At 40.6% G+C, this 18,539-nt stretch overlaps 1 protein-coding gene across 10 annotated transcripts in view; it reads right to left on the reverse strand.

The window, feature by feature from the left end:
* EBF1 (EBF transcription factor 1) overlaps positions 1-18,539 on the reverse strand; it is a 379,176-nt gene that overhangs the window by 92,619 nt on the left and 268,018 nt on the right. For 6 of the 10 annotated variants that reach the window (XM_033096242.1, XM_033096249.1, XM_033096246.1 and 3 more), the window contains exon 9: positions 5,686-5,819. In XM_033096242.1, the coding sequence (XP_032952133.1) occupies positions 5,686-5,819 (134 nt within the window). The remainder of the gene's footprint in view (positions 1-5,685; positions 5,820-18,539) is intronic. The other 4 variants (XM_033096250.1, XM_033096245.1, XM_033096243.1 and 1 more) reach the window with 1 other exon arrangement.

Consider the following 18,539-nt stretch of genomic DNA (forward strand, 5'->3'; position numbering starts at 1 on the left):
ATAAATCTTTCTGTGAGGTGATCCCTGAAAAAAGTTTCCGGGATCACAAACGTTTGCGACATGCCGTGTACTACATTTTAGGTATCCACAGTGCATGTCAATACCTCCAAAGCTCTGTGAAGTCCTACACCAAGAACTAGTCGAGTTTATTTGACTCAGCATTTCCCAGGAAAACCCTGGTCCCTCATGTCCTATGGAGTACCTATTGATAGCCCAAAGATCTGGTATGCAGTATTCCATAGAACCACCTGGAAGATGAATTAGAGCAACGTTGGGGTATACTTGTAAGTCTCAGGTTTATGTCAGACACTAGAATCTTTAGTGCAGAGGGTAAAAATATTGACTAAAGACATATCAATAGCGAGATCCAATTTTGTAGCAACTGAAAGGGTTTTGATAACGTGCAAAGAATCCTTTTGCAAATAAACATGATATTTATATATTCCAAGTGTGTTCAAAAAGTAAAGAACAAGAGTGGAAGAAGCAACTTTCTACGGGTCATCACCCCCTCCTTCTTACTTTGGGGGGATTCTCAAGGGAGTCAACTCTAGTAAGAGGAATTACTAGAATTGTAGCTGATTTCAAAGAGGATTTGATCTAAGCTCCTTATCTTCAGATGGGGAAACTGAGGCCCAGTGACCAACACTGACTAAAATCTAGATCCTCTGATTGGGCATTGGAAGGACTCAAATTAATATCCAGGTCTCCTAACTGGCTCTGTGCCCACTGCTACCCCATGTAATCTAAACCTCTGCTCAGATGACTGTCGTCTGCAGTTCCCTCCGCCCTCTGCTCCTCGCCAATTCACCACTGCACTTTCTTTACAGGAAGCTTAAATACGTGAAGCTGTATAAATTCTCTCAGAAATTTCAATGATCAAATAAAAGGATTGTGAGGGTCTAAGACGCATAGCACAGAGATCCATTTGTACATAACAGGAGCTTGACTGGTTATTTGAACAGTCTACTTCTGACTACACCACTCTTTCTCTGCCTTCGAGAACATTGCCTCGAATTTTCAAGTGCAGATTTAAGACTGGATTATATAAATATATTATGTAACTCTCTAAGTTGCTTCATGGGAGCCAGTTGTTTTTCCAAATAAAACATCAGATTCCACAAAGCCTAACTTTAATCACCCATAGTACCTATCCCAGTGTGAGACATCTAGCAAGCAAGCCAACCAGTATTCAGTGTTTAGAAATTAGAGGAATTCAGAAGGAGATACAAAAATAACAATTAGCTCTAGGAACCAGTAGCAGGAGCCCCTCCCTCCTCCAAATCACAGGTTGGTGGAAAAGCAAAAACAACCAAGTATATCTCTAGTAAAGAAATAACTCAACTCACATTAAAAATAAGCACACGTCAACCCAGTTGGTTTCCCTGGGTTTTTATGTAAAACTCTACAGACTTCTAAAAAGTCTTTTGGGGTAAGGCAGGATAAGTGCAAGAGTACCAATAAAATAAATCACTTTTTTAAAAGAGGGAAAGGAGAAAGGACAAGAAACAATGAAGGAAGAGTAACACATATAGTGAACCAAATTCATAAGAAAACCATGTGGTTCACCCCAAACATGGGAACTTGCGGGAGGCAGCCCTGACTTAGGAGCAACGGAAGGCCACCTTTCTTTTCCCCAACCCTCGGAGTGCAATCAGTGAGCTAAACTGAACCACTCATTTGCAAAAAAATGGTTGGTAGGGGAAGATGAGGATAAATGAAGCCAGCCCTATTTTCTCTGGCTCTTTTTTAAATTCTTTAGTTAAAAATAGAGTCCAAATAATAGCATCAGCTGCTAATCTAAATGTTGTCTGCCTGTCCTGGCCCATCAGCCTGCTTCCACAATGCTTTGGGCTACAGAGTGAGAAAATGGAGAAGAGATCAAAGCTTATTTAAAATTAGAAGTTCTAGATTTTAGAGGTGGCATAACCTCGAGATCATGTGGGGGACGGGGGCAAGGACTTTGGATAGACAGAGGTCTTCCTCTAACGATGAGGTCCAAACAGGTTAACTGTCTCGCCTCAAGTCACGTACATAGATGAAAGAAGACGTGGTCTTCTGCCCCCAACATAAGGTATGTATCCTTCATAAGAACAATATCTTCTTACAAGCCAGTGGTTCCAACTATAAACCTATACAACTAGAAAATGGAGGGATTACTCTAACCTGTCTGATTCAGTATATGCCAAAGCTACCATACTTTAGAAGTTGATAGCAACTGTCCAGGTACCCCCAGCACAAGGCATTAATGGCAGTGGTGGGCATTACACCCTAGTCTGATACAGTAAAACACTTGAGTAAAATTTTGGCATAGGCTAAATCGTGGAGGGTTAGTAAGGGGAGCCATGGAGTTGGACTGTCTGGGTTCAAATCCCATCTCCACCACTTGATAACTAACAGCTTATTTAACTTTCCTAAGCCTCAATTTCCTCATCAGTAAAATGAGAACAACATGGAATACAGATCTGACAAAACTTGCATGAGAGCCATCTCAAATACCTATCCCAGTGCCTGCCAGGAACTAAGTGCTCAATGAATGTTGGCTAATATTAGTCATAGTCGGCATTTTTCTAGAGCTTTTCATAAATATCTTCTCTTAAATATTTGCAATATTAAGCTCTCATTCTATCCAATGGAAGCCTAGAGAAATGGTCCCAAAATTGGGTGAGACTTTTTGCCCCTACCAAAATAAAAGGCACTTATGTAATTTTATTTAATTTAAAAAAAAACAACCACAGCTACTGCTTCTACTATTGTTATTACTGCTACTTCTGCTGTACCATCTGGATCACTATGCATGTTTTTTGTTTTTCTTTTTCCTCTCCTTTTCCTGTTCTTCCCTCTCTCATGATTCCATTTGCTTTCTCATTAACCTGGGTTTTTATTTCCTTTGTAAAAGTGTACATTATACTTCAAATTCCATCTCTAGCACTATCGGGCTGTGTGACGTTGGGCAGGTTTCTTAACCTCTCTGACACCCAGTTTATTCACATGTAAAACGAGAATAATAATTAAAGTAACAGGGGTATCATGAGGATTAAATAATACCCATAAAGAGTCTATACATAATAAATCCTTAGGAACTTTGAGCTATTTCTCAATTTCTGACCATTATGCAATGGATTTTTGGATTTGGAGCAGTACCAAATTCTCTCCCTACAGTAAAAGGGAGAAAAAAAAATCATATCTGTCAAATTGTCTATATGAAAAAATCTAAATATATAAGTAGAATATTACCAAACAAGTCCACCTCTGTAAAGTTCATTTTTCTGAATGTCGGGGTTATCATGAAGGTAACAGCCCAAATTAAACTCTTCCATCAAGACACCCAACTGCTAATGCTGCAAGGGCTTTATATCTGCTCAATCATTTGAGGAAAGTATGCTGTAGGTTTCCACGAGGAAAGGGTCATGTTTGATTTACGACACAGCCACAAATGAGAACAGTTTGGAAGTGGGTGGTCAAAGGAGATGTATTCCTCAATCTCACCACCTAGTTGGACACACCCAGATCCACTGTGGGGGCTTCTGGTACATTCGAGGCAGTGACAGGGGTGGGGCGGGGGCGGAAGAGGGAGGACGAGGGGCAAAGGTATTGCCCTAACGGGTTTCCCTTTATATGACCTGCATCTATTTTGTTATATGGAAACAGGTTTGTTAAAGCAATTTGAACAAATCTAAGTTAGAATTTAACCTCCCTTGTTTACAAAAGAGGGCAAGAAAGTGGGGAAACTGAGAAGAAACGGGAACTTTGACTAGGAACAAAGTGGGGGTACATATTAATGAGCGCCTGATGGGATGAAGTCCTTATTGCACATCCAATGTAACTCACTTGGGCTAAGACTGGCACAAGGCTTTAAAGGAAGCTTCAGACGAACCCGCCTTCTATCAGAGGATCAGTAAGACTTACTGCCAATTCTGGGCCCCAGTTCTCAGACCTTACATTGATTGCAATGACGTGGAGCAAGAAGTCCATTTTATATTTATTCTTCCCCTCTGTCAATTTCCACGATAAAAAAAACAGAATGAAGGATAGAAATGGGACCTACGAGAGGCTGTGCTTGTGAAGACGGCTGTCTTCGGCAGGGTTGAAGACCCCCTGATTGGCAGCAAATTATGCCCTGTATGTGATGCTTCTAGTTTTACGATCCAATGGTTGCAACAAAGAATGGGGTACAGTCAGCAGGGGGAGCTCAGATCACCTTTCATGCCTGGGCTGTTCCAACTTGGACAACAATTAGCCGGGTGGACTGAGAAGCCCATCCCTGATTCAGCTTGACCGAACCTTTGATTCCCTGGCCAAGTGCACACCGCTTGTTGGCTGCATGGAAAATACAATGGCAGAGACAGCATGGGCTTGCCAGGGGCTTGTCTGAGTGGTTATTGGCAGTGAAAAGTGCATATAGAGGGCTTAAAAAGAAGGGCAGGCTTTGCTTTGGAAAGATAAACATGTTCAACGATCACAGGTTTAACTCTGCTTATCTCTATGGTCCCTCTAAAGAGAACACACAAATAAAATATCTAGATGGACTCAACAGTGGTGTCATGGGAGGACAACTAGAAGTGGGCATTCAAAATCGGAGTTCCAGTTCTGCTACTGACTTCTTTGGTGGCCACACACATATCACTTTCACTCCCTGGGCTCTGGGTGGCCGCTTTCACATTACGTAACTACATATCTCTAAGCCTCAGTATCCTTACCAAGAAAAGATAGATGCTAAGAGTCTGTACCTCGTTGTGTAGAGAGAAGACCGAGACGGTCTATGTTAAGAGCCCCGCCCAATGCCTCGCCTATACTAAGTCTCCAGGTTTATAGTTCATACGACGACTTGTAAAGAAGGCGGGATGAATGTGGTCTATGATACCTTGTAGCCCTAACATTGTTTTTCTCCTTAACTTTGGTGAGGAAAACAGAAAGGGCCCGGGGCATGCTGGCTACGAAATCTAGGCTCAGCATTTAGAAAGCAAAGGCCAGTTTGCCATGGCGTCTGTATGATGGAGATGTTTACATTTTCTAATCTTGAGCTAACTTGATAACGGCCAGTTCAGTCAAGTGCAGGTTAAAATAGTGATCGCGGTGCTTGGGAAGCACTGCACAAGTAGAACATGGTCATTTTCATACGGCTGCAGTCACATGCTGAGATACCTGAGACCTGTAAATCCCTAGAGCTGGACAAAGCCCTGGGTTCTTCTAGGTTCCCCTGACAAGTCACTCCATTTCTCATGAAGAGTCATCGAATAAGTCAAGAACCACCCACACCTACATTATTACTGTCATTTGAATGGTGTTCTTTCTAGATGGGCCTCCAACAGACCTCATCTACCAATATCTGCAGATTACTACCTTGCGAGAGTTTGAAGGAGGCTTTTGCTATCTCTTTTGTGACTCTGCATCTCCATTCCAACTCCCAATATACTGTAGGACCTCCACAGCATGGCAAACCCAACAGGACAAATGACCAAACAAAAACTCTCCCTCGGGGCCAGAGCATGGAAGCCATTCCAGCAGAGAGTGCCTCCTCCTTGTAAATCCAACGCATCCTTCCTAGTTTCCCAGAGCTCTGTAGACTGGTGCTGGCCCACCCAGAGTGGCACCACTAAATTCTATGTACGCTATTAGAAATTCAAGTGTAGACAGTATCCTCCACTAGACCAAGCTATTAGATATGAATGTTCAGACAACACCTACCTCACTCCAGACCAGCATGGTACCGAATATGACCTGTAACCCATCAAAGAAATTGTCCCCTATGATGATCACAGTCGCGCCTCCCGTCGTCCATCCTTCACTCGGGCTGATGGCTTTGATACAGGGAGTAGCTGCTTTTCAACACACATGAAAAAGAGAAGGAGTCTGCTGTTAGAACCAAACTTTAATGATGGAAGACTTGAGAAAAAGAAAAAAAAAAAAATCTTTCATCTTTTCACTAACAGAAAGTCCCTCAAGACCTCAGCGTTTCCTAGCCGCATGAGGACCTGAAACCTAAGGGTGCAATTTCAGTTTGTAAAAGCATTATTTTCACTCTTTCTATTGAGATACATCTATGTTACCCACATTGTTCTCAAACCTGAAATCTCACGAAATAAAACATAGACGCAAAATTTAATTTATGAAATGCTAAAGATTACAAAAAATGAAACATGGGTGACTTTTTGGAACACACTGGAAACCTTAAATATATCTCCTGAAAAAGAAAGCCCCTAGATTTTGAGATAAACATTTCTGTCCAATGGGAAGCGAGAAAGAGAGGAGGCACGGGCAGGAAATTATTCTTGCACCATGCCTTCTGTCTGTAACACTAACGTAGAACATTCTTCATTAAGGAATGTTCATTAAGATTTAAGATAAAATTTTAAAAATCATGAAGATTTTCTTCATTAAATGTCATGGATCTCATTTTATAGATGCAAAGAATGCAGGTCACTCGGGGTGAATTATGTAACCAAATAGCTGAGTCAGGGCTGAACCACAAAGAGTCCCATGACCTTTGCTTTGTTGTCATTCCCAGGCATAAAACCGTAGAACAGACTTTTTCAAAATTTCATATCTCTTCTTTTTCCATTATAAATGGCCCTTGGAGAAGGGAAATAATCTGCAAATACTGTAATTCCAAACAGACTGGAGGGTGGTTTGCATGATGAGCATGGTGTACTTTCAACACAATTGTGGGGCATAAATGTAATTGTAGGATTATGTTTTTGAAATCTCTCAGAGGGCACCTTCCCTCCACTGAGGATTTTTAACTCCACAATGCCATGCTACTTTTCTCGTGATTACTTTTATGAACAGGAGCAAAGCAAAATTCTAAAGCAAGGAATGAATCGTGCGAAGAGAGAAAATGAGACCCTCCTCTTTAATAAAAAGTTTATTAAGTATCCAAGACTGACGTTCCAAGTATTGAAGCCAATGAGAGCACGAGTTAATTTTAACGGGGAAAAAAAACTGGCAAAAAAATTATTGGACTTTGTCAAATTTGGCAAAATGTCATGCTTTAACTTTTGCAAGCAGAAAAGAAAATATTAAGCCCAGCCCAGTGGGACCATGGCTCACGTGCCACCACACAAACAAGTAGAATGGGTTTGATTTTGACTCAAATTAATCTTATAAAATTGCACAGAGAAATTAGGAAATATCCAAACTAAACATTTCATGTTGGCTGAACTCATTGAAATGCATTTACAACTAAAACTGGGTAGTTCAGATGCCTTTTCTCTCCTCCACTTTCTCCCAAAAACAAAATAATTAATCAAGAAAATGTAAATGATTCATGACTTGAAAATTCTTGTCCAATTTTTAACCCACATAAAGGTTGTGATCAAAGTTCCACAGGCATAGGACTTTTTCTTACACAAAATTTTTCTTTAAAAGCAAAAAGATTTTAAATGCATGATCCAATACTCCCAAACCAATGGCAGAACATGATGTATGATTTCAAGCAATTTATAAGAGAAATAAACTACATTTAACGACTCTGTATAATTCTTAAAATAAAACCAGTTTGGATACATTCCGGTTAATGTCTTAAAATTATAATTCTTAATTCCTAGCTCAGTGTATTTAGTTGCGAGAATGGAGTAGAAAAGGTGCTGCCATATCCCTGGGTACTTCTGAGGAGAACAGGATATTGGATTAACTGAATTGGTCTTGAAAGAGTCCTGCCTGATGGCAAAGTATGGGACCCAGTGGTATCGTTAAACACCCACCCTGTGATTACCCTCAAACCACAAAATAGTCTTGGTGTTTATGTCTGTATTATCTTGGGGATTTCTTTTAATTTTTTAAATTTTATTTCTTTTAACCACACAAGTATACTTCTTTAGATAAGTGTGGTCTCCTCCGGGCTTTCTCATCACTGCACAGAAGGAAGTAGAAGAGTGTGTGGGTGTATCTTTGAGAGACTCTCCTACAGTAAAGATGTTATAACTGCATAGCCAAGACCTGCTGATTTTAGACTTGGCCCCCTCCCTGTTCATTCCATTTGTTATTTGTAGGATACAGAAGGCACCCTACAAGTATGTGTGTGTGTGTGTGTGTGTGTGTGTGTGTGTGTGTGTGTGTGTGTTTGTGTGTGCATGTGCTTTCAAGCATTTCCTAAGGAAAATGACATTTTCAGATTTTGTGAGCAATGGTGCAGGAACAAAGCTACATGGCAACTAATCAGAAGAAAAAAAGAGCATCAAGCTTCCAGAGAACTCAGAGAGGAGACAATATATAAAACTATCTTCTTAGTTTTTTTGGAGGGAAAAAAAAAAAAGCATTGAAGGAAGTACTCCAGGAAAAGAGTGGCACATCGCTCCATCCATCCTGCTTCTGTACTCAATACCATCCATGATCCCTGCTTCAGAGACTAGATGCCATTCTTAGAACAGGTAAATCATGCAGCCCTTTCTGAGTTTAGCTCTCAGCGTGTTCTAAAGGTGCTCCTCTACACCTGTGTGTCATAGAAGCCTTGAGAGGAAGCGCTAAAGTACTTCCCCACTGGGAAGTTTGGAAAATATGGAAAGGAATCATGGGCTGTCCCACCGAGACAGAAGAGTGGGGAAGGGATGGTACTGGCACTGAGTACGTGGGAGTCAAGAATGCTAAGTACCTAACATTGCATGGGCTAGACCCCCGAGATGAAGACCTCTAAAATGTCCATAGTGCAAGTTAGAAAACACTGCTCCTAGCTAAAGGAATCAGGCCCAAGAGCAGTTGTTAACAACTCACAAATCCATACGGGCCAAGTCAAGAAATGCAAATGAATAAAGCAGCTCAGGGTTATCAGAACAAGCATGAAATGGATGGCCACTGACACTCAGAATCGAGGAAGCAATGGAAAAATGACAGGACGCTGGGGAATTGCAGAATACGTGCCCCAGCTAAAGATGCTAGCTGCTCCTCAGCTCCAGCTGTTGGTTACTCTACACAAACAAAAGTTCACTGTGGTCTGGTCTTCTAATCTTTTAGACAAAGACTGGAACCCGAATTTTTATGTGAAATTTCCCAATCTTCAAATGTTGGCAACTCATTCAATATATATATATATATATATATATATATATATATATATATATATATATATATATATATATATTTTAAATGTGTTGGCTAAACAAAATATTTATGGGTAGATTTAACTCATAGAGTTATACTAGTTACAAACAAACATGCCAGACTAAAAACAGCCCAGGAAATATTTGCCACTATGCCCAAAACTACAGGTACCCAAATGTTCACAGCAGTACTGCCAGTAAATTATCCAAGAGTCTTGGTGCCCCCAATAAGAGAGTGGTTAAATAAATTATGGTACATCCGTACTATAGAATATTAGGAGCGTCATTAGAATGGATGAAAAAAAATTCTATCAACAAACATGGGAAGATGTCAAAATACATTAGTAAAAAAAGCAATTTGTAGTCCAGAGAATTGTGTGAACCTGTTTAGTTAAAACAATGACATATATGAGCCTGTATGTGCATAAGTGTGTGTGAGTGGTTACACATGAACAGGTATGACAAGCAAAGGTCTGGAAGGATGTATACCAACTGTTCTCTGTGGGTCCATATGAAAAATGAATGTGACTAGAGTAGCGTTGAAAGAGAAGGGAGAGTATTAAATTTTACTCTGTAGCTATCGGTAGGGTTTGAATTTTTTCCATGAGCACATATTAAGGGTAATACATTACAATAATAAAAAAAATAAGTAACAGCAGATCACTTAGCTCTGTGAGAGCCAAAGGTGCTTTTTAAAGCAAATTGATATTAAAAAGCCTGGCTTTGCTGAATAACAGACCCTGAGCCTCTCCGTCCCTCTTCTTTTGAGGTAAGTTTTCTCTGAGAGCTCAGACAACATCTGAAATAGCCAATGACTTGTTTTTCTTTCACTCAGGATATCCAGAGAAGTCCAGAGGGACAACAAGGAGAGCGAGTTTTCAATATAGTCACAGTGGAAGTATCCAGGGGAATTTGAAGGTGGAAAGATTTATTATAAAAGAATTCAATCCAGCCCGAGAGTATAATAATCAATACAATTCTATCTCCAAGAAACTATTTTGAAATGGGAGAGGGGAGGGTGGTTGAACACAAAACCACTTTTACCAGCCAAATCTTGATTTAATTAATAGAATATTCTCTCTTCCTTACCAATGAATTTTCACATTCTAGGTATCCACAAGGACACCAAGCCAGTTCCTGGTTGTAAACCTCATTAAAAATAAAAGTTTGGGGTATTTTTATTTTGCCTCTTTTTTTTCTTTTTTTTCTTTTTACTTCTCCCCCCCACCCCCAACAGCCACCAAAGTCGAGATTTTCCTTCCTTCAAACTATGACAAAGATGTGATTACCCTACCACAGTTTAGCATAATGGCTCTGAAATGCTCCTGGCACATTGCAGAGTTAAAGTGGAAATTATTAGGTAGCTCTTCTTTGTTATAATAATGATCACTCCACAAATAAAAGCTCTTCTCCCAAAGGTACTGCAAGGCACGAAATGCTAATCTGAAGATGGTGTGCGCGCTTTTATTAAATATTACTATGCCCTGTCTGTTTGAGGGTGTCTCTGCTCTGATTGTTTCACGAGCGCCATGCTAATGTCATTCCCATCTTGCTAACAGCAGGCGCACATTTTAGCGTTTGTATGAGAGTTGATCAAAGGCCACGTGCTGGGGGAATTGCTGAGAAAACACGGACAAGCGATAAAAATCTAACAGATTAATTGGTTTAAATTTCATTTCAGGGTGTTGAACTTTGGCTCGGGACTCTAATACGACACTGTGAGTCGGGGCCTAATTACCAGATTTCCAATTTGCTTCTGAACAATGGTTGTGGGGAGGAAAAGAGAGGGAAGAATGAGGGGGGTTGAGGGGAGGGAAGAAATGGTTCAGCCTCCAGTACATATTTAACAACTAATGTTCTGTGTGCAGACAACTGCACCAGGGGACACTGATGTCACCTGCTGTACCTCCCGAGTGCTTCCATTTCCTCCCAACAGCCACGGAAGGCAGAAGAAATCACAGAGGCCCTAGCAGTTTAAAATTTTCTGATTTACAGAATCAATGTTACAAGATTCCAGGGCCTACTCACTCGCATTGGAAACATCAGGCTCTTTATTAGCAAGGTGAATTTATAAGCTGGAATCGCCCCTCAGCCTCCAATGGAAATGATCTATTTCATTGATAGAAAGCAAGGGCCAGGAGAGCCATGTTTACCTCGGGGTTTATGGGTGGCCTTGGGAATAAGGGTTAATTGAGCTCAGAGGTGCCTGCCCATTGCGGTGAATTAGTGGTGTGTGCAGCTATCAGCAGGGGCCTGGGGGCTGCTCTTACTTTTGCCTCAGAAATCTCTTTGTGCTGTGATCAATACCTCACTTGTTTGGCGTAACTATAGATGATCCGGGTTCAGCTTTTACCATCTTTTATCCCCCAAATGAGGCTTTTGCAACAGTTGATGTCCCATGATGGAAGTCTCATTGGAGACACATTGTTTGGCTTTTCTCTCCATCCCTGTATTTAAATGCACTGGGGAAACAACACTCAATCCGTTGGCAAAATGCACAAATTTAGAAATGTTGTGATCCTATTCTAAATCTCTAGGTGAAATTCCAATAAAGTGGATATAAGGTTATTTTCCATTTCTATGAAATGGAAACGAAAAAGATGTCAACTTTCCTTTCCCGGCATGCTATTACCCAGAACTCCCTATTAGCGAGCCTTTCCACAGCAAATAACTGGGGCTTATAGTGGAGATGAAGATGCCGGCACTAGCCTTTACTGGCTTCTGAGTAAAGACAGAAAGATGCAATTATGTTAAGTTGATTTTAACATTCAGTGTTATTTATACTAACTTGAATATGGGCAAGAGCTCCAGCTATTTCAATTCTACATACACCACTCAGAGTGACCTTGAAGCAGTCACTTACCCTCTCTAAGGCATTTGTCCTTTCTAAGCAGTAGTTTCCACGAAGGTGCCCACCTCACAGACTTCTGGCAAAATGCGTTAAGTGCCTACTTGTGTTTTGTCATTTTCCTATGTGCCAGGCACAGAGCACACTCGTTGCTCGGAAATAATAATAACCAGCGATGTCACCAGTTCCCCATTCACCAGTTTGTTTCTTCACTAGAATACCCAATAGTCTCATCATTCTAGAGGACGTAGTTTATTGTAAAACTTTCCTAGGAACTTCCAATCCAGCGACTTGCTAACATGGCCAGCTCAATTTACTGAGGAGGTGGATTTGGCATCAGCTCTTCCAAAGTAGAATGTTTTCGTAAGGCTCTCATTTGCCTGGAATGAATATTAATGGCAATCTTCTCAGAAATGAGAAATTGAGTTTAATGTTATTGTCCCAAATTTTTGAGACTTGGCAGAAAATGTTGCGAAACCCATGAGCTCAACTCGTTTCTACGGGACACTTATGACCCCATAAAATATCAGGCCTTTCCCCCTTGTATCTATCTACTTGATTGTGGTGAGGTTGTACTTGGGAGCAAGCCTGTTCCAGAGACTGATGGGGACACAAAGTCCCTCCACTTGGACTCAGCACACAGATATCTGCTCTTCCTGTTAAATGGGAACAATTGTTTTGGCTGGTGTCTTTTTTTTTTTTTTTTTTTTTGAGTGAAATGACTTTCCTGACTGCACACAGCTCAATAGCACCAACACTTGTGTTTTTTGATCCTGACAACTAGCAGCTATTGGCCAGGAAGGAGGACAAACAGAGGGTTTGCCCTAGTGGAAAGACTGGCTCTCTCTGAATTTTCACCATGGACAGGGGACAAATCTCTTCTGGGTTCACCCACCCTCCAACTAAGCCTTAGAAACCAGCAATAATGTCTGACCTGAACCCTAGCACCAGCAGGTGGAAACTTCATGTTCAGAACTCTGCCTTCCCAATAGACTCCTAGGCGGCAGCTATTATACAAACAAACTGGACAGTTTCCTAGCACAAAGTGTAGCAGGCAGGCTTCGCAATATCCGTGCTCTTGCTTTAACTTGAGTTACCAAATTTATTTCTGCCTGCCTTTATCTTTTCCAGTAGTTGCTTTATGCATCTAGCATTTTATTGTTTATTAGGGTTTTTATTTTGTTGTGTTTTGTTATTGGTCTACATTTTTTGCCCCACACTGTGTGTGTGAGTGTGCGTATGTGATGATGTGTTTGTCATTTTGAAGAGAAATGTAATCCATGACATAGAGATTTCTCAACACCAGATGCAATTAAATCTATTAAATATTAAATGAGGAGATCAAGAATTTCAAGTGTTTTTCATCCTTTATTCCAAAGTGACTTCATTTGGCAAGAAAGCCCTTTGCTTTGACAGCACTAATGGCTCTCCCAGAAAAAGAGAAAATGCAAAACTCCTGTTCACTAGATGGAACTGGAGATCTAACACCCATCTACAATAAGACAGAGTTAACCTGGTGGGGATATCTAAGTGTATCTAAACTTAGCGCAATAGCTAAGTTCCAAACTATGCCATTTGCTAAATATAGCCCAAGCCTAAGTTGTGTCTACTTCCTGTTTATTTTGCAGCTTTCTTATTCTGTTCCGAATTAGCAAAATTCCTCAACAATCAGTGGACATAGCATCCAAGCAAGGGAAAAACAGAAATCCTGGTGCAACAATTGTAATCCGAACATTCTGGAACAAGCACTTTTGGATTTCTGAGTTTGTCTATCTCAGATCCAGAACTCTGTGCAGATTCACTACCCAGGGTTATTTAACAATTTAGCAGTGAAAAATCTTGACATTTTGATGTACTTGTTAACTTCTAAATTGTACTTGAAAGACTTGCTGAAGGCTTTTTGATTTAATGACACAACACAGCATTGTTTCGTAATATGCAAACATTGTTTGTTAAAAACACTGCAGAAGCTTAGAATTTTATAACTCAAGGAAGTGAGAATGTACTGTTTTCTACTTCATGTTTGATCTGCCAAATCCAAAATTAAAATGTACTAAATATTAATCCTAGGGCAGCTAACAGCAAATATTGCCATCAGCTTTATTTCTTTTCTTTTTCTCTTTTTTTTCCTCTTGTTCTGATTGTCAGCCACACCACTGCAAAGCGATGGGGGAAAATTATCATGGAGGGTGGGAGAATCCTCAAAATGAATTATTCATGGATCCAATTGTAATATTTGTTGCAACAATAGTAAATTCACTTGCCTCTGATTATACAATAAATAAATAACTCTTTTTCTTCCTGACAAGGAGAACTTTCATGTACAAAATTATTTTTAGCCCAATTCTCCTTATTATCCTTTTGTAAGAAAAGTTCTAGATATGAAAGCCAAGGAAGAAAGGGAAATGAAAATAACTTTCCAAAAATGGACACCCAATATTGTATAAAGAGGAAACAATTTTCAGGTTAAAAAAAAAAGAAAGAAAGAAAAAACATGTCATTGCTTCTTCAAGGAATACTCAAGTCTTTATTTTCAAGCAATCGTCCTGGGCCTGGAAAATCATAAAGGCAAGTATGAGTAAGTCTAGTGGAAAATCTGTGACGTTAGCCTTGGCTGGAGCTGTATTTTTAACAGGCCTTGAATGTGTGTGCCGGATTACCCAGATGGTCATACAGGAATCGGCCTGATAGGATTAAACCTTTATGCTGAACTCTGCTCCATCTGTTCGCCAAGGTTTGTCTTTCCTTATCTGAATATAAATTTTTAGCCTTCTTGTGTCTGGGAGCTGGACTAAATTCAGCATGAAAAACATAGATGCGTGCAGATAATTTAACATTTCATTAGTTAGTCTCAGTTGCTTTCAGCTTGGTCTTTTTTCTAGAAAACATTTTTGTGAAGAATTTTCCTAAGAAGGAATTTGAAAGTATATAGAGTCTACTTTTTTTTTTTTTTTTTTTTTTTTTTGTCAGAGGGCATTGTCTCTCTCCTCCTAATGAATTCTAGGACTCATTCACTTTGCTGTCATAATAGGGGTGTCCATTGATGTTTGTCCATAAAATAGAAAAGGGAGACCTGGGATCCTCTCTGCAGAATCTGAGGATAAGAGTAGATGATATATAATTCCAATTGGATGAATGATCCAAGCACAACAGATTCATATGTTTTGTTCTTTTTTTTTTCCCACTAAAGAAGATTGGTATTAATCATCATCTGATAAAATTAGCTCCAATCGCAGTTTCTATCATTTCCATTAGGTTTTCTATATTTTTAAGGAGGCTTTTTGGGGGTGGGGGGTGGAGTGTAATTCAGAGCTTCATCTTGAATGAAACAGGCTGACATTTGTTTTGCCCTTCTGTGCATATATATCCTTAGAAGCAGTGACGTTATTTATTAGCTGGCAAAGTTTGCTTGGGCAAGTTTCAGGACAGAGGCTGGTGAGTTACCAACAGGCCAGAGCCTGGTAGACGGTTCTGGGGCTTCCAGCCCTGTGACAAAGGAAGGGAAGGAGGGCTCTGACTTCTGGGCTCAGCAAAGCATGTCAGTGTCAGAATTTTCAGGCAAACAACATGCAGATGAATGAATAAGTTGCAAGAAAGAGGGATCTTTTAGAACCTACTTTGTGGCTGGTTTATGGCAATGTGATTGTTAAGATGTGACCTATCTATGATTGTGATAGAAAAAACAAGAGATAGCAGCCCATGGAGCCTCAGCTCTAAGAATATCACATCCCTCTAGCAGTCTAGTAGTGTTCCCTCGGCTTTCCACAGTCCCATTGGTAACACTTGCTCTTGGCTCTTTGCTATCGTGACTGGCAGGTTAAAGCAGCTCATCAAAAAATGTAGGCTTTGCCACACACAGGTCTAGTTATTTATGCAGTACCCTTAACTGGACAGTCAGGGGGCAAAAGCAGCAAAACTTCCCATTCAAGCTGCAGATGATTTATTCTCATTGGTAGGCATCTATGGCTTTGGCTCCTTAAATTGACAAGAATTCTAGTCGGGTGATAAGGCGAGGTTGCCTTTCTGGAAGTAGGTGATCCTGAGTGATGAAGCTCATGATAAGTAATCTCTTATAAAATGAATGTGCTCACACACAGCCCCAGTGTGTATTCTGCACATTTTACGTTAAACAAGGAAACTCTGACCGGATGTTCAACCCCATTACTTATATCTGCTTTGCCCAATACAGTGGCCACTAAGCACATGCAGCTATTGACATTTAATTTTTAATTAATTAATTTTTTTTAAGAGGAAGTTTTCTCGGTTACACTAGCCACATTTCAATTGGCCAATAGCTCCATGTAACTAGTGACTGTCATACTGGACATCACAGAGGTAGAATATTTCCATCATTCCTGGAAGTTCCATTGGACCACACCAATCTAAGAATTATGTTTAAATACCTGAGCTTCTAATTGTTAACAAATAATCAGAGCTACCACTTATGGGCTGACCTCCACGTGCCAGGAACTCTGCTAGGAATAATCACTAATACCTCCAACAATGGTCACAAAATCAGACACTCCTAGGGCCAGGCAGGAAGGTGAGTAACTAAAATGGGCTGGGGCAACACTGTGGGAAAGGTGGGGACTGGGGCTCATTGTAGCCTATATGCCCCACCCAAAAGGAACACAACTGCTCAGTTGGACCTAATCGTTGCCACTTGAGAATGTGGGTCCAGCACCACCAGCTCTTCTGAATAGAAACAGAATTTGCAAATCCCGCTTTTCATGTAAAATCTTTTTCTCTTTACTTGTAAAGCAACAAATACATAGTTTCTTGAAGCACCATGCAAACCGAACCTAAATATACACTTTAGCTCTGGGTGCAGTCCATGATCTGATCCTTCTCCCCCACTCCCCCACCCCATGTGCAACTTCTATAAATCCTTGGAGGGCCAAGGATCATCTTTTATTAATTTCTGCGACTACATAACTAATACTGCCACTGACTCATTAAACACTAAACACAAACCACAACCACTGCCAATTAATTCTACTTCTGATTGTTCAAAGCCCCTCCCAGAACAATACAAAAGAGCCCAGCTAGCCTTCCCTTGCTATGCAGAAGGTTTCCTATAAGCAGTTTGGGAGACAAGCAGTCCCTGCTCCTGAAGGATTTCTATTGTCATCGTGCACGACAGCATAGATAGTGACTTTTTAAGGAAAGCGTGTTTTGAATGTGAGCAGCATCTCAAAATCAACCTTGCCCAACCTTTAGTAATGCACAACTCCTGCTTTGTGCTTTTCAGAATAGTGATGCTTATATTTCTCTCCACGACCGAGGCTGCTCCTGCTAATGTATTTGAGTGAACTTTTATTATTGAGAGCCTTATCGTTTTGAGCCAGTTTCCTCTCCGCCCTGCCACATTCAGTGACGCTGCACTCCAGTGTTTGTTAGAGCACAGATGTTTCCGTGGTGATGATCAGTGACGTCACAAGCACCGGAACGTGTATCATCGAATTTATCCAGACAGAGGAGCAAAGGAGAGTGGGAACACAACTTCCATTTGAACGGCATGAGGCCTGACTCAGCTTCCTCAACAATTGCTCTTTGGGGTCTGAGCTGTTCAGTCTGGACTGCAAAGAGCAAACACTCACAGTGGCCTGTTTGTGATTCATTTTACTATTGGATTTAATTATGTGCAAAGTCCCCTGTACATATCAAAACCCAGATTCACCTTCTTCAGATGCCAGCTTTCAAAACATGACTGCCCTACTCAAAAGCTTTGTGGTATTTCCCCTTAGCCTAAGGATCAAGTCCACCCTTACGAGTCTGGCCAATTCTCCCTCAATCTCATTCCACACCACTGCAAAGTGGAGGCAGGACTCGGCAGGCGTTAAGGCCACTGGCTCTGACTTCAGGAGACCTCGGCTCACATTCCAGCCTCACCACTTACGAGCCTGGGCAAATTACGTGAGTTAATCTATGTGTACAGAGCTCAGCACAGAGTATGCAATGAATAAACGTGAGAGAGAATGAAGAAGATGAGGAGTTGCAGGAGATGGAGGAGAGAGAAGAAGGGGAGGAAGAAAATGAAGATGATGGTGACAGGCTCTCCAAATCCACTGTCTCCAAGCATACTTCGCACATCCCCACCTTTTTTTCTTTTTTCAGGAAGATTGTACCACTGACTCGCATCCAAAGAGTAGTTTGCCAAAAACACTGGTCTTCTATGTGAAGCTGTTTCTTTCCATCCCAGTCTACAAAACACTAACCCTTCAGTGAACTTCTTCATGTCTTTCCTTTTCATCTGTCACTTACTGCACTTTTACTTGAACTTTGATCTTGATGTATGTATGTGTTTATGGGTATAGCTGGATATGTAGCTGTGTTCAGGGACTTCATTTATTCACAAACTGGATAGACTCTGCACTTAACCAATACGTGATAATTAACTAGCACTGTTAAGTTTTCAAAGGGCTTGCCCATATATTATCTCAATTATTCTTAACGTCAACCCTGAGGAGTAGGTAAGCAGATGTTATTCTGAATTTCACTTTACAAATGAGGTCACTTAATCTCAGAGACTCACTTGAACTTGAGACTTTGAGGGTCCACGTCAGTTGATAAAGTCAAATATTTAAAATACCCAAACTGCCCCTCAATTTTAGTATTTAAAATTTCTGCTCAGTTTGGCTAAAATATTCACTTTAATC

Source organism: Rhinolophus ferrumequinum, chromosome 24 (assembly GCF_004115265.2).
Source record: "Rhinolophus ferrumequinum isolate MPI-CBG mRhiFer1 chromosome 24, mRhiFer1_v1.p, whole genome shotgun sequence".
NCBI lineage: Eukaryota > Metazoa > Chordata > Mammalia > Chiroptera > Rhinolophidae > Rhinolophus > Rhinolophus ferrumequinum.